The sequence below is a fragment of the Peromyscus californicus genome, unplaced genomic scaffold (assembly GCF_007827085.1).
Source record: "Peromyscus californicus insignis strain IS unplaced genomic scaffold, ASM782708v3 Scaffold_2__1_contigs__length_46816999, whole genome shotgun sequence".
Taxonomy (NCBI): domain Eukaryota; kingdom Metazoa; phylum Chordata; class Mammalia; order Rodentia; family Cricetidae; genus Peromyscus; species Peromyscus californicus.
This window is the reverse complement of record NW_026294540.1, coordinates 40,911,903-40,929,057: the sequence shown is the minus strand read 5'-3', so window position 1 is coordinate 40,929,057 and position 17,155 is coordinate 40,911,903. Positions and strand designations below refer to the sequence as shown.

Genomic DNA, 17,155 nt, shown 5'->3' with positions numbered 1-17,155 from the left:
GTGCATTGAACTGTGTATCCTGAACACAGACTAGCACCTGATCCATAATACATCCCGGAAAAAAAGGAACAGGCCTGGCCAGCTCAAAGGTTCCTGGTTTTCAAAAACAGGGGCCGCTCAGCCAACCACAGCCCATGGGGCAGCCATGGTCTTCCCCAATTCTGCCAGGTTTGTTTGGTTTTCACCAAGACAGCAGAATGGGGCGAATTTGTTCCTCTAGAATTCTAGAGAAAGCTTAATGTGTTTCCTGCCTGCCTAGCCCTCAACTGGCCACCCCACTGCAACGCACTTAGGTTCTTATCACCTCTGGATGATGACGGAGACCGTACCAAGTCCCGCTGTGGAGCAGCCGTAATTCATTTAGTCATGAATCCAAAAGACACTGAGTTTTCTCCTGTTTTGTGAAAAAAAAAATATTTCTAGCTCATTCTCTGAAACTTTCATGCATGTACACTATGTATTTTGATTATATCCACACCCTACTACCTCCCTCCCAGCTCTGCCAAGACCTAGCAGCATGCTTGTCCTTTTAAAAATTAGTATTAATAATGCACCGAGTCCAATTGAGGCTGCCCAGATAAGCCTGGGTGTGGGGCCCTCCACAGGGACAGAGGCAACCTACCAATGGTCACAGACCCAGAGAAAAGGGCACCTCCCTGCTCAGCAGCCACCAGTGGCTGATAGCCACATCGAGGAGCGGGGTCGGGATCGTCCCTCCCCTGTACACACAGGACTTTTGGGTGACTTGACCCTGTGCACATCTTGTACACAAACTACGGCCACAGTCCGTGTGCTTGCACAGGTCACAGTGTGTGCAAGAAAATGCATTCCACAGCTCCCCCCCACCATCTGCTTCTTCCTGCCCCCGTTTCTTCAATGGTTGCTGAGCCTGGGGAGGAGGGATAGATGCGGATGGCCCACCCTTGGCTCATCCCTCACGGTTGCTTAGTTTTTAAATCCTGCTGCTCTCATAGGCTGCACATGGCAGTGGGCTGAACATGAATTATGTAACAGCAAAGTAAGATACTGGGCGACTTTCAGAAAGACAGTGAAAGAAACACAGAGGATGATGTGTGCAAAGTGCCTGGTTGAGGAGGGGCCATTCTACCACGACATGGTCAAAGTCGTATGTCTCTTGGGTGCAGAGACATGGATAGTAATCCTAAACAATGAGACCAAGTCGGCCTTGGAGGGTGTTGTGGGAACTGCATTCTGAAGGCCACAGTAAGTACCAGACTCTGAAATCAGAAAGAGAGGGTACAGAGTGCCTGAAGTGATGGAGGCCACAGCGGGCCATGTATTGAGATTAGAACAAGAAGTCCCAAGAGGCTCACAGGAGAAGGGCAGGGGAAAGCTGGCCCTGAGGCCTTGGGGACCCGATGAGGGTTCTGATGAGCATCAGGTGCTATTACTGAGCTCAGTCATCAACCGGAAGCTTTGAATCTGTCATTCTTCCCATTTCAGAGGCTCCGAGAAGTGCAGCTCTAGTACCTAATGAAAGGGACCTGAGAAAGAGCCACGTGAGCCCTGAGAACACAATCCCTCTCTCTTCTACAGTGTGGACCCTCATCTCATAGCTACGGTGCTCACAAAAACAAGGCGTCCAGGTTGGGCAGATAGAGAGATGGCTCAGCAACTAAGAGTACGGGCTGTTCTTGCAAAGGATCTAGGTTTCCAGCACCCACACGGGAGTGCACAGCCATCTGTTACTCCAGGGGAATCTGATGCCCTCTGCTGGCCTCTAAGAGTACTGCCTGCATGGAGTGCACAGATATACATGCAGGCCAAAACACTCATATGCATAAAATAAAAACAAAAATAATTTGAAAATGAGGAGTGGCATTATAAAAACCTGGAAAATATGAGAAAATATAAAAACATAAGCATCTCATGCTCTAATATGAGAGTTCTCATACAGTGCTCTCACGAGAGAGCTGATTCCTCATAGACGTCCCTGCTGTGACCTATGTTCAAAACAGACAATCGTGTCAATTTCCCATTTTGAAACCTAAAGGTTTCTAATTCCTCACCAACAAACCGAACAAAAAATCCTTTAAAGTTAGCCTAGCCCTGACATCTCTTCACCACCTGGTCCCAACTTACCCACCTGGTTTTGTTTCCAGTGACATCCGCCCCCCCCCCCACACCATTCTTCCACCCACAGAAATGGTCTGATTTCTAAGGAGCTCAGAACCTCCATGTCTTTGTCACGTGCTTCCTCCGAGGGCCTCCGCTTTGCACTGCGTCCACCCTATGAAGTCATTCGGACCCTGTTCCTGTTCTTCCCACAGGTGCTCCGTCAGGATGCCCCCACTCAATCCTTCCTTTGATGATGCTGTCCCTAAACATGCCCACTGCTCAGCACAGATCCAGGGCCAGGAGCTTCCTGACAGATTCCGTGGGCACCCAAGCCATGTGCTTCCTAGCATTCAGCAGGGCTTGGATCTGAAGAGGCTGAGAAACCCGTACTAAGCGCATGCGTAAGACTGCTTGCTTATGCCAACCAGAAAATTAAAAAAAACTATCATTTGCTTCAATGCAGTCCTGGGAGAGAAAAAATAACATTTTCATTTTAGAATTCTTTTTTTTTTTCCTCGATACAGGGTTTCTCTGTGTAGCCCTGGCTATCCTGGGACTCACTCTGTAGACCAGGCTGACCTTGAACTCAGAACTCAGAGATCTGCCTTCCTTTGCTTCCAGAGTGCTGGGATTGAAGGAGTACACCACTATGCCTGATTTCATATCTGAATTCTTATCTGGAGATACTGAGCATAGGTCTATATTTTGCTAAATTTCCAGGGGTATCATCAGCTGGACAGGGCTGGTTTCAAATATTCTAACTCCACTTATCTGCTTTTCAAAATATTTTAATAATTTCCCTATTTTTAAAACTTGGTGAGATTCACCCTAGCTTTTTAAAAAGTCCCTGTAAGAAAGTCTGCAGAGGATGTCAAACTCCAAAATAAATTTTATTTTAATCATCAGAATCTATAGCACACTTGTCTACATTTTGAGAGAAAGTGTTCCGACTTAGCTGATTGAATTTCTCTAGCTATTTATAGAATGAAGTTTTATTATCTATCCTTCAAAAAAAAATCTTTCAATGCCTCAACTGCTCCTATCAGAAAACATTACATTTCTTTCTTACATTGCCTCATATAAAAGCACTATGCTTTCAGGGGGGAAAAATGAATGTATTTCAAATACATTACCATGCAGGCAAATTACATTTCGCCACACGGTACACTTGGTAGGTTAACGGGTTCTGCATGTTGGGGGCCATTAAAGATTTGTTTTTGAAGAAAGAACGTAAAACATACAGAGCTTTAAAATGACAGTATAGAAAAGCAGGGTCTTCTTATACTCTCGAAGTAGAGGGTCTAATAGTAAACTACTCTGTGGACCATCATGGCCTCCACTGAACAGATTTCATGCTTATATAAGAGGACATGAAACCCCTCTTGTGCTCTGAGCACCCCAATGTCTTGAATTTCACTCTCGGGCCAGATGATAGCAAGAGCTTGGTTTTCAGCATCCCTGTGGAGTCAGAAAGAGCTGGCCTCAAAACAACAAAAAAACAAAACAAAACAAAAAAAACAGAAATGATTTAAGAATAAGGAAGCCCATGAGTTTGTTGATTCTCCATGCGGGCACATCGAGATCTAGAAGTCTTAGGAAACAGCACTAACTGTGAGACAGAAACTCTTGAAAGAGCTGCATTATGGGATGGCGTGGACTATATGTCCACTTCTTCCAGGCTATAGCAACACACCCCGATGCATGCAAAACAAGCAGAGGAAGAGAAGCCTGGGAACCTCCTTTGACTAACTCAGAGCTTACGGAGGATGAGACACTTAAGAGGCTTCCTACCTGAGCCGGGGAAAAACCCAGTTCATGTATTATAATTCACGTATCAAGCCAACTCTTAGATTTCAGAATAGAAGAGCTCCCTTGACAGTGGAAATGTGTGAGTGCTGGGTCACAGAGGGAAGCGTCCACACTGTGCCTCTCTCCAGCCCTCTTTCGTCAATGTGATGCTGACGGAGCTTCAGATGACATCTTGTGAAACAGATATGAAGATGCCCAGTAGACAGGACAGAGAATCCAAATCTATCGAGTATGAATAGCGGTTCAACAGGCACAATACCACAACCATGTACAGACACGTACCACAGACAGCCTTCAAACAGCAGTGGCAAATAAGCACCAAGTAAGTAATCTGGAACTGCAAGTGTGAACACAGAAGTGGAACTTTGTATTTGTTAGACACATGAACGCAACCGGAGGCTAACAGCTTCTGTGGTTAGGTAAGGGACGTCCTACCCAAGGAGCATCGACAGTGTGGGACCCGCCATGATAGTTAGGACACAAGAACAATCGAAATGCGTGCAGACACATGCAACTGGTGTTTTCAGGAACTGCGGAAGAACAACTGTGACCCTTGAGAGAAAAGAACATGAGCAAAATCCACCCCGCCATTACCCTGGCTGTCTGGCCAGAGGCGGTTTCCAGGCTGCTGCACGTGAAGGAGGAATGTGAACAGAGGAGAAGTGGAGGGGCGTGTTTTGGATGCTCAAAACTTCTAGGTTGTATGAGGCAGAGAGAAGAGAGTCTTGGAGACAGGATGTCCAAGAATTTGCATTGGAGTCCCTTAAATCTCTAGATCAGCATTTCTCAACCTGTGGGTCGCGACCCCTATGGGGGTCAAATGACCCTTTCACAGGGTTGTGTATCAGACATCCTGCATATCAGACATTTCCATTATGATTTATAACAGTAGCAAAACTACAGTTATGAAATAGCAGCAAAAATAATTTTATAGTTGGGGTCACAACAACATGAGGAACTGTATTAAAGGGTCGCAGCGTTAGGAAGGTTGAGAACCACTGCTTTCGATGACTATCAGTCTGTGGCTATAAAGTGAAAAACCTCACAAGACTCAGGGGACAAGATTTCGAGATGAGTCACTAGGCAGTCAAGGAAAAAAATTCTCACAACTCACAACAGCTTGAATTTGTTCCACGTCCCCCCCCAGCCCAAATGGAGAGACCTTGTGAATACACAATCACTCAGCACAGACTCCAGAAATGAGCCCCACAATATGGATTATTTGATGGTCTGCTCTCCACAACACAGTCAAGGATTTCTTGTTTAAACAAGAGCTGGACCACGCCATCTGGCTCCAAGCTCCTCCCCCCCCCCAAGGGCTGTCTCTCACAGTGAGTCAAATACCGGCAATGTCGTAAGGCTTTAAGTGACCCCAACTCTGTCCCCATCCCATTCCCCTACCACTCTCCTCTCTATCACCTTTCCCTTCTTGCTTCCTTGGGAGAAATGGGTGGGCAGGCCTTGCACTGACTCCTCCCTCTGCCTGGAAGGCTCCTCCCTCTGCCTGGAAGGCTCCTCCCCCTGCCTGGAAGGCTCCTCCCTCTTTCTGGAAGGCTCCTCCCTCTGCCTGGAAGGCTCCTCCCTCCGTCTGGAAGGCTCCTCCCTCTGCCTGGAAGGCTCCTCCCTCCGTCTGGAAGGCTGTACCACAGACATCCACCAGGGTCCCTCCTTCATCTTCCCTTGAGATTGGCTTAAAGGACACTTCCTTGGGAAGGGCCTTCTGATGACTGTCCAGAATGACAATGCCCTTCCTCCTGTCCAAACCCTCCTCTTCCTCCCTCACCAATGTTTCATTTTCTTCAGCACTACTTATCTAGCACAACCGACCACATAACTTATTGACTTTTTTCTTATAAGGCAGCCCCGTATTTTAAAATTTAAGTTCCCAGAGGGCAGGATGTTTTTTGTGTGTCGATTGCTTTTTCTCCACACCGGGAGCAGTGGTGATAGCCCCCCAGGAACCATTGCCTACTGACTGAATCACAGTGGACTTGTCCCTGCTCCAAGCACAGCTAATTCCATTAGGATATACAGCTGCCATGGGAACTACTAAGACAGAAGCTTATAAAAAGTTAAGGCCATCAATAACTCTCTGAGTGCATGACAAGTCACAAAGTCACAAACAGCAAAGAGATGAGAAAGTTTCTCTCCAACAATAATGGCAATGCTCACTGTGCATGGTGACTCGTATCTGCAATCCCAGCACCCAGGAGGCAGACACAGGGGTAGGTTGAGTCCAGGCTGGTGTGCACAGCAAGTCCCATGTGAGACTCCGCTCAAAAATAAAGTGGTAAAACCCTAGTAGAGTCAAGGATATGGGGCTTTCAAGAAACTCTAGGACAAAATAACTGCTATAAATTTCCTAGAAAATTAGTTGGCCTTAAAAAAAAAGAAGTTCAAACAGGGGCTGAAGAGATGGTGCAGAGATGAAGAGAACTTGTTGGTCTTCCAGAGGACAAGGGTTCGATTCTCAGGATCTACACGACAACTCACAATGGTCTGTTAACTCCAATTCCAGGGGAACCTGATACCCTCTTCTGGCCTTGGTGGGCACTTCATGCAAGTGGTGTGTGTGTGTGTGTGTGTGTGTGTGTGTGTGTGTGTGTGTGTATACACATATATGTATATATATGTGTGTATGTACATATATATGTGTATATGGTACATATATACAGGCAGGCAAAGAGTCATACACATAAAATAAAAAGGTGGTTTTTTAAATATGTAAGTATGCTTTTACATTATAGTTTCAAATCATTTATCCTAAGGATAATATGCAGATTGCTATACACAAAAATGTAAATACTAATAATATTTCAAGGACTATAAAATAAACAGAATCCGATGGACGGTCATCACTCTTACACAGTTCAGGACCCTGAGCCCAGGGAATGGTGCTGCCCACAGAGGGCTGGGTCTTCCCAGATCAGTTAATATGATGAAGACAATCTTGCATAGATGTATCCACCAGTTAACCTGATCTAGACAATCCCTCATTGAGATTCTCTTCCAACAGTTAAAACTAACCTTCAGAGCAAGTCTTCCGAGTCTACAGGAGTTTTAAAAGAAAAGAGAAACTGGAAGAAGCCAGGAGGTGATGACAGGGACCACCACTGGGAAGGCCATGGATGGTGACAGGGACCAGCACTGAGAAGGTGGCATGGACAGTGACAGGGACCACCACAGGGAAGGCCATGGATGGTGACAGGGACCACCACAGGGAAGGCCATGGATGGTGACAGGGACCACCGCAGGGAAGGCCATGGATGGTGACAGGGACCACCGCAGGGAAGGCCATGGATGGTGACAGGGACCACCGCATGGATGAAGACAGCTGCAGCAGGTGAGTTCTCAAAAACATCTGTGTCTGGGGAGAGGCTTTTTTTTTCCCGAAGAATTAGAAGCACTCATACGTAGATAGCCACAATATTTTATAGTTAATATTTAAATGTACAACAGGAAAAGAGAGCAATTGTTAGACTTAGTTACCTGAAGGATCAGAACCGTAGAAACTGGCGGCTGTTGTTATTGGTCCCGGTGGATGGATGGCACTCGCTGAAGACCTCTGACTGGCGATCAGAATCCTGCTCTTGGTAGATGGGAGACGGGACATTGCACCCAACCCCAGCTGGGGCTTAAGGAGCATGGCCGAGCGATAGAAAGTGGGAGGGACTTCATAATGAGTGTAGGGAGGAGAGCAAAATTCTTCTTTCCCAGGGTGGTCTGCGACCTATGATGAGAGATCAGAGCACATAAGTCTAAACAGGGGCAGGAGAGCTGTGCTCAAATGGTAAGCACCATCACGCCATTAGCTCCTGGGTCAGAGATCAGGTGCTGTCTCTCAGCCCAGGGTCCTTATCTCTATGATGACAGTACAACTGAGTGAATGCTTCAGTCTCTGCCAGTTGTAATGCTCTACCAATCTCTATGTCGAAGGGAGAAAAAAAAAAACTCGGTTTTAAGATTTCTTTTCAATTTCATTGTTGTAAATGCACTGAAATTTGAGTGACTATTTATTAAATTACCAATGTCAAGGCTGGAAAAAGGCTCAGCAGTTAAGAGCAATTACTGCTCTTGCAGAGGACTGAGGTTGGGTTCCCAGCAACCAGCATGGTATCTCACAACCATCTGTGACTTAGTTATGGGGGATCTGTCGCCCTCTTCTGGCCCCCTGAGGCACTGCACACACATGGTGTACATACATGCAGGCAGGCAAAAACCCCCATACACATAAAATAAAAGTAAGTCTTAAAAATAAAATAAATAATGTTAATGAAACAAAGAGAATTTATCAAATGTTCAAAAATGATTAAAACCTTCATTATACCATCATTTTTATACTCACTAATCTTATAATAAGTAATGTTATATTTAATCAACAGAACATTAAGAAATAATTGTTAGTAAGGGAGAAATGTTTATCTGCAAAAAAAATGAAGAAATTAATAGAAAAAATTTGTAGGCCTGTACTGTATATTTTCATAATTAAAACCAGATTTGGAGCAAAGTGAGATGGCTCAGTGGGTAAAGAGGCTTGCTGCTAAGCCTGAGGACCTGAGTTCAATACCAGGGAGTCACACAATGGAAGGAGAGAACAGACTCCTGTAAGATGTCTTCTGACCTCCACTCGTGCTGTGCACACATACACACATGCACACACAAACACTCACACACAAACACTTACATGCACACACACTCACACTTGGGCACAACACACAAGCACTCACATGCACACACACTCACATTCGGGCACATAAACACTCACATGCATGCACACATATGCACACACACATACACACACACACACACACACATGCAAATGGATGCTGAATGCTCTCAGGAATATTTGGGTGGATTCCTCTGGGATAACAGATCTAGGCAAGAGTCCTGTGGGCTGCTCGGTTCAGAGCATGTATCAGCAGTGTCTGCACATAAATATTTGTTAAGTAAAGGAATTGTGCTTCCCTCTACCATTTCCTCTACTTAACAACATAACAATACTATTCATTTTTCCTGTACTTAGAGGTTCAGAACACAATCTGTAGTAATCACACATGTGTGTATATATGTACATACAGAATACAGTGTATAATACACAATGATATATATATATATATATATATATATATATATATATATATATATATATATATATCCATCCTGTTCTCAGAATGTCTGTTCTCACACAATTTGGGACTTGGGTCCTGGGGATGGAACTCTACCCCTGACCTGCTTTCCAGTTCATTGCTTCTTTATATTAAACAAGCAAAAAGGAACAGCATAGTCTATTTAAGTTATAATATATAAAAACAGTGCTGGGGCAATATCTGAGTAGATTCCTCTATTAACTAATTCTTCTCTGAACCGTAATTTATTCTGTATGTCCAGCTGCTACATGTTCAGGAATTACTACTATTTCACACTATCTTTTAATAGAGGCCCTAAAAGCTTTGATCCAAGCTGTTGAAGGCATAAGCCCTATTTTGATCCCCTTCTAATGTTGAAATGGATACAAAGTTCTTTAAACCGACATCACTGAAACAAAAGATTAGGCATTCAAAGTTTCATTATAATCACATTGTGAAATATGCATGACGATTAGACTCTCCTCAGGCTGGAGTGAATTCTACTCCCTGGAAAGAACATTCACCATCTGCGCTCGGGTGCAATTGCTATCCATCTCTGACTTTTCTTTTCTAGACTCTTCTTTTTAAAATTTCTGGGTGCCACTCATCATTTCTAATCTCCGTAAGGGTTTTAGGATTGTAATGTGCTGATCTGATTCCTTGGAAATAGTCATTTCAGAGCCCACTACTCTATCATTCAACAATGACTTCAATGATTTCAGCCACATCAATGCCCCCTGTTTGGCTGGGTAATCTTTTTCTGGTTGTAAACAGCTGAAATGTCTTCTATAGGTTCTTCTTGTACCAAGTTCTTGAGTCCAAGATGGTGGCACCACTATTGAAATCTAAGAGGTAGGGTCTTTGTGACTCAAATACGCCTCTCCAGATGAACCTTGAATGCTGCACCCACCCACCCATTTCCTCTGCTTCCTGGTCCACATCCTGTCCACAGCAGCCACAGGCTCCCACAGCCAGCCACTCCTTACAGGGGCTCTGCAGACCCCGCAGGATGGACTTCAGCATCCTGAGGATGCAGCTACCCGGCATTTTGTCACAGTGACAAGAAAGAAGAAAAGTAACACGAGCACAAATCCTTTTACAAGGTGAAAATTTTGCTTTTCATGTCTAGTTTATGCATTTTTAATTAAGCAGGGGAATCCTACTTTTCTTTCATCTGTTTGACAAAACAGAACAGGTTCTGTAGTTATGAACACAGCAATCGACTCAAATGTTCCGCTGACCTCCTTCTCCAGTTGGGGTATTTTTAGAGAAAACTCTGTGAGTCAACAAAACACTCCTCAGATTTCAAACACAGTCCTAAAATCAAAGGATATATGCAAACAAATTCCTCCTGCATAGCCCCGTCCTGCTCTGCCCTGCCCCATTTTCCCTAGGCTCGTTTTGCATGAATCTTCTCCGGGGGAGATATAAAATTAATATCTGCACTCAAACTGGCACAGAATCATGGACTCCCAACATGACTCCTGCAGGGGGCTGGAGAGATGGCTCAGTGGTTAGGAAGACTGGCAGCTCTTCCAGAGGACCCAGCACCCACAGGGCAGCTCATGACTTTCTGTAACTCTAGTTGCGAGGGATACGACATCCTCTTCTGGCCTCCATGGATACAACATGCACATGGTGCACAGTTTCACATGCAGGCAAAACGCAGGCACAAAAATAATTTAAATGACTCCTTAAAGCTCATCTTGCTTGGTGAGTAAAACGAATGTATTGGGGGTTACTCACAGAGGAGGAGACAACTAGGGACAGCTGTATTTTCCTGATGACACTAACGCTCCATCTACAAGATCACATGCTATGCAGCTCAAGTCAGAATGGGTGTAAGCCTGAATCCAGAGATCTAGCTAGCTTTTAAGTAGCAGAGCTGACTGGGCTCAGAGAGAAGGAAACACAAGCAAGAGCAGACTCTACAGGCACTTGCTGAGGTGTCTGCAGCCATCCCAGTGTTCATCAAGGATCCTGCTGGCCTGGACAAACACCGCTCAGCTGTGCGCACGTCGCCGTGATCTGCAGCAGGCTGGCACAAAGAACAGCTAACGGACACCTGCTAAAGATGGTGCCAGTTCTCTGAAAAAACACCCAAAACCAACTTGAGGAGGAAAGGGTTTATTCACCCCACACTTCAAGGTCACAGTCCATTATGCGGGAAGTCAGGCCAGGAACTCAAGGCAGGAGTCTGGAAAGCAGGAACTGACTCTGGAGGATGCTGCTCACCGGCTTTCTCATGGTGTGCTCAGCCTGCTTTCTTATATGACCCAGGACCACCAGCCCAGGTTGGCCTTAGTGCGCAGTAAACAGGCAACACAGCGGAGACCACAACCTCCTGACTTCAAACAGAGAGCCTAGTCTTTCATGCTATTGTTTTTGCATATAGTAATGTACAGTTTTCTACTATATTTTCTGATGCTTAATGTAGACTCTGGCTTAAATGGGTCCTTGTCTAATTCCCCATGTCTTATGCTCAGTAAAACTTAAATGAACCTCCTTAGATATTTGGGTCCACTTCAACCTGGCTATCACACTGTGTTCTAGACAGTAACTTTCAGGCACAAGTATCTACTTTGGTACACACCTGTCCCAGAGCATCTACAGTTCACTTACAGAGGACATTTTGTTTTTAAATTTCACTGGGGAAAAAAAAAAAAAAAACAGACTTAAACACAAATGTATAGCTTATTTTATAATGCCACCCTCTTACCTCCTGCAGAAACTTTTCGCTCATCTGAGTGAAATGATGCCCTGGGGGCTTGATCCCAGACACCATCAGCCCAGAGGGGAAGACCCTTGACTTCTGCAAGTCCGGCTTGAATTTCTCATACACATTGGCAGATGGCTGAAGGTCACGGTTTGCTGTCTTCTCCTCTTGCGGAAGAGGCATGCCACATGCAGGAGGGGCATATGGAAGCCCCACGGGGACCAGCGAGGCATCCCCCTGAGCCAGTGCCTGGGGGTTCCTACGGATGTACGTGATGATCTTAGGCCTCACATGCTTGGGCTTTGGCATGAGAACTGGCTTTGTCTCTGTCCTTTCTTCTGCTTTATCCGTCTCCAGCTTCTCTGTCACTTCCTGGGAGGAAGGTGTGTCCTTGGGACGTGTGAGCGGCTTGGGGACCCCACTGGGACAGGCGCTCTTGTCAGGTGCTTTCAGGGGTGTGTTCAAGACTTGCCCGCCATCAGTGGGGGGCAAGGCCACCGAGGGTGACCCCGTGTCCACACTGAACTGAGCACTACTACCTGGAGGAGCGGGCTGGTGAGTCGAGTTCACAGCTGTCTCTGGGTGCAGGAGAGCTGGGGTACTGAAAGCTGAATCTCCTCCAGCTGGAGTGACTTCACTTTGGGCTGGGTTTTCTTGAAGGTTCCCATTTTCAGCTACAGGGGTCACTGCCTCTCTGCTTCTTCTGGCTTCCGAGTTGCCAGGGTGAGGGCCCAAGAGCTCAGAGGCCTCAGCTAGGCTCCCTTCCACAGAAGGACCCGAGGCCAATGCCTTGGCACTGCCCACATTCCCGCCACTCTGTCTCATCCCCTCCCTCCTGACCTCGGAGGGCGTGCTCTCAGTCACATCACGGAGAAGAGATGCTACACAGGCATCACCTGGTGCAAAGTCACTGGATACAGTTTCCTTCATTGTCCTACCTACGCCAGGTGACGTTTTGCCAGTGAGTCTAGTACCACCTTCTCCAGGAACAGTGCTCTGCACAGGGGTGGCTTGCTGAAACCCCTCCACACCAGCACTGACCCCCATCACTTCTTCCAGGCTGCTGCCTTCTCCCACTCCAAGGTGGTGATGGCTGCTGTTGAGTTGACTCATGGTTTCTTGATGCGCCTTCTCACGCAGCTCCTTCCTCTCCACAGGTGACATACTTTTTTTCTCATGACATCCCTGTGCCTGGGCTGACTTTAGTCCCTGCTCATTCCTGGGTTGGATGTATTTGAGCTCTGCTTTGGGCTCCCCTCTTCCTTGAACTACATACACTTCTGGATGACTGAGGCTGGGTGTTTCCTTCAGTGCTGAAGTGGGAGTCGATTCTGGGTGAGCGATGCACTTGTTGTAAACGTCCGAGCCATGAGTCCCCTCCATCTTGGTGTCTGATGGGGTGGACCCCCTGGCTTCTGAGGTAGATGGTTCAGGAGGATGCACACACTTCCCCTCTGAGGTACCCTCACCTAGAGAAAAAACTGTCCCTGGAGAGTGACCAGCTGATGTCCCCTGTGGCCCCTCCCCACGCCCAGGCACATGGCCCTGTGGCTCTGAGGTGTCCAGCTGCACAGGCTGCAGATTCTCCCGAGTGAGGCTGCCAGCTGCAGCTGCCAGGCTGCCTGCTCTTTTCAACTCTTCATTGTCAAGGGTCTTTGCCAATTTGTCTTTGGGAATGTGCCGGGGAATTTCAGCATCCCTTTTAGCCAAAACCTCTGGACTGGCTTGACCTACTGCATTTCTCCAGCTGGATAGACTTGGTCCCTGGACGCCCTGTGGGGTCTGAAGGATACCTCTTTTCACTGTGTGCTCTTCACTCAATTGTCTATGAACAGCCAGGGAAGGATGAAAATCCCTCTGACTGGTGGAGCCAGCCTGAAACCCTTTCCCAAAGCCCTGAAGTTGAGTGGGCTCCTTCTGGGAGTGGCTGTGGTATTGTGGCCTGCTTAAATTTGCATTTCCAATTTCATCCTCCAGATCACGTGTCCTAGACTCATCGTGTGAGGAGCTGACCTCCAACATGATTTGATTAGCATTTGTATCTCCCATGCTTAGAATGCTCTCATTATTGTTTTTTGCCCGCTCTTGGTGATCTCGCAGCTGACTGAAACAGGATTTCTTTGGAGCCAGTGGGATGCTCATGGTCTCCTCTTCAGTAAGGGCTGCTGGCCATGCAGTCCCCCTTCAAGCTGCAGGGCAATAGGCAGCCGTCACGTTGCCTGTCCTCCTCTGACAATGTCACATCTAGACACTACTCTGAACCTCTTCAGACAAATTTCAGAACCAACCATTGTCTTGACGCACAGCAAAACAACTCATTATGCTCCATTGCTGCTCAGTGAAAATCAGTTACTCCATGAGACCTGCAAAGAAATAAACACACAGTCACTCTAGAGTGGAGATGGCAATAATCATGAGTGAGAGACACATGCAAGAGCCAGGTGGTGGTGCACGCCTTTAATCCCAGCACTCGGGAGGCAGAGGCAAGTGGACCTCTGTGAGTTCAGCCTGGTCTACAGAGTGAGTTCCAGGACAGCCAGTACAACACAGAGAAACCCTGTCTCAACAAACAAAAAACAAAACAAAAACCCACAATACATAAATGATAATACAGAGAGAGAGAGAGAGAGAGAGAGAGAGAGAGAGAGAGAGAGAGAGAGATACAATAATCACATAGATGTAATCCTTGCTTCTATACTGTTACTTCATTTACTTATCTCAAAACCATTTCAAATAGAGGCTGCTGCTAGCCATCATAAGGATACATATTAGAAATGGAATATAAGGGGCCATACATGTATGTGGTCTTAAAGGGGTGTGTGTGTGTGTGTGTGTGTGTGTGTGTGTGTGTGTGTGCGCGCGCGCGTGCGTGCGCGCATGTGGTATTATAAAACAAAATAAAAGTCATCTCTTCTTTTTATTGTTTTATTTTCTCGTTTATTTTCCAGAGGTTAGCTATAATCTAAGAATATTAGATGAAAAATTCCATAAACAAACCACCTAGAGGTCTCAAACAGGGTACAGGTTTCAGTCATGTGATAAAATTGTGTGCCGTCCCAGCTCTGTCATGTGGGGTTCTGGCTCTTCCCTTTCTTCAGTCTACACATGACCCACCCTCCAGTCTCTTAGTAGGTGTCTATGTGATCAGACCGTGTGCCGTGTAGAACACAGCTGTGTCCAGTCGTCTGCTGCCATGTCGGTGACACTCACACCCCCTCGTCAAAGGCACCACCTGACACCATTGCCAGAAGGAAGCATAACACACGAGCCATTTGGGGAAGAAAAGCTCTCATGCCGATGATTTTCATCAGAGTACATTGTTAGGACTGCTCTGTTTCACTGATAGTTATTTGCTAACCTCTTGCTGGACCAAATGAATAGGGCACACTTCATCATAGGTCTGTATGTGCAGGGAAAAGGTACCACCTGCAAATCCAAGCATCCTGGGGATCTCGAAGTGCATCCTCACCAATGAGGGTAGACCACAGTGCACACGGCTGAGAACTGGGAGCCAGCAGGCTGGCCCTTACTGAAGCATCTCTCTCCACCTTCGCTCCCACCCTCCTAACTTCTGACCCCACCACCCTTGCACCTGAAATACATCTCTCTTTCCCATTCATTTCTTTTCCACCTGTGCACACATGTTTTTCCATCTAAATGAGCTCCTTTCCTATAATCTGCCCTGAGTCAGTTTTGTCTTCTTATACGTCCCTTTCCCTCCTCACCCCAGGACATTCGAACACAACTGTGTCCACTCCATGTGCCCTGGGAATGTGGACTCCTGTGCACATGTCATCCATCATTTGCTGCCACAGCTTGGGCTCTTCCCACACCTCCCTCATGGTCCCCATTTTTCCTACTCTCACACCTTCCCCATCTGTCCTCAGCACACCAGTGGCACCTGAGGTACAACCTCAATACAGCGCCTAACTGAGGGACTGAGCCTAACTCAGGAAAGATATGCCAAAATCGCCATTTCGTTCTTGTTTCCATTTGGGGAATGTGTTTCTTTTGAAGGTACATTTGTCCTCCAGGCACAAACACTAACAACACGTAGGCAGACTGACATGACGGCCATTTAAAAAGAAGCTGAACTCTCCAGGCTGGGATATGAGTGTCCCAATGAGTCAAGGGAAGCAAGGAATTCACAAACACGGCCATCCATGGAATGGCACCACCTCTGACTCTCTGGAGATGGAAATACAGATGCAAAGCTAAGAGCTCTCTTGGTCTGAATCATGTGACCAAAGAAAACCAGAATATCAGAAATCACAAGGATCAACAGGACTTCTAGAAAGTGACAAATGCCCATAAAAATCACTGGAGGAAGCTGTGTTGTGTTTGCTTGGTTTCGTTTTTCTTGTTTTTAACGTATTTCTTTTATTTGATATGTATGGGTGAGTGTTTTGTCTGCATGTATGTCTGTGCACCATGTGCATGTAGTACCTGTGGAGGCCAGAAGGGGGCGTCAGATCCCTTGGAACTGGAGTTGTAGATGGTTTTGAGCAGACATGCCAATGCTGGGACTTGAACCTCAGTCCTCTGCAAGAGCAGCCTGGGCTCTCAGCGGCTGAGTCATCTGTTTCTCCAGTCCAACACTGGAGATTTTTAACATTATTAACATTTAATAGGATCACTATAATGTAAGCATCCATTGTTGGCCATAATGTCCCTACAGAGGCAACGGGGACACTGGGTTCTTCTATCTGTGCCCACCATTAACCACTGGGCAGGCTCAGTTATCTCAAGTTCACAAGCTCTGTAAACAGTTGGGCATCTTATCTAGAAGCTTCTTTGGTTGACAGCATATCTACTTTTGAATCATGAAATGGACTGACGGCATCTGGATACTCACGCATAATCTCTTTACCCATCTTAGATTCCAGTTTCCTGTGGGCTGTGTTTGTTCTGACAATGTGTCGCGAAAGCTGCTCTCACACAATGAGAAACTCAGTAGATCCAACATCATGTCCTCCTCATCATCCTGAGTCACCTGACTGATGGCAGGCTAGAGTCAGAGGTTCACAGCCTGACAACTGAGCTTTGATGATCCCTCTGCAGTTGAAGACTTAAATACTTGTACAACTCTGCTTAAAACACACCTGCCCCATTAAATAATCCTTCCTACCAACAGCATCAAAATCCAGCTCCAGGCCCCTTCTCCCTAAACTCTTTCCTCCCTCCTCCCCCAAAGCTGCTAAACAAGAGTTTACTTTGTTTCGCCAAGCGGTGGTGGCACACGCCTTTAATCCCAGCACTCGGGAGGCAGAGCCAGGCGGATCTCTGTGAGTTCGAGGCCAGCCTGGGCTACCAAGTGAGTTCCAGGAAAAGGCGCAAAGCTACACAGAGAAACCCTGTCTCGAAAAACCAAAAAAAAAAAAAAAGAGTTTACTTGTTTCTCAAGTCCTGAGTCTGCACCTCTCTC

At 46.4% G+C, this 17,155-nt stretch overlaps 1 protein-coding gene across 5 annotated transcripts in view; it reads right to left on the bottom strand.

Annotated features, from left to right (window-relative positions):
- Positions 1 to 17,155, bottom strand: part of Mtus2 (microtubule associated scaffold protein 2) — a 370,144-nt gene that overhangs the window by 232,859 nt on the left and 120,130 nt on the right. For all 5 annotated transcript variants that reach the window (XM_052754545.1, XM_052754543.1, XM_052754544.1 and 2 more), the window contains 2 exons: positions 11,734 to 14,093; positions 7,378 to 7,618 (listed from right to left, as the gene is read on the bottom strand). In XM_052754545.1, coding sequence (XP_052610505.1) covers positions 7,378 to 7,618; positions 11,734 to 13,872 — 2,380 coding nt within the window. In that variant the 5' untranslated portion in view covers positions 13,873 to 14,093. The remainder of the gene's footprint in view (positions 1 to 7,377; positions 7,619 to 11,733; positions 14,094 to 17,155) is intronic.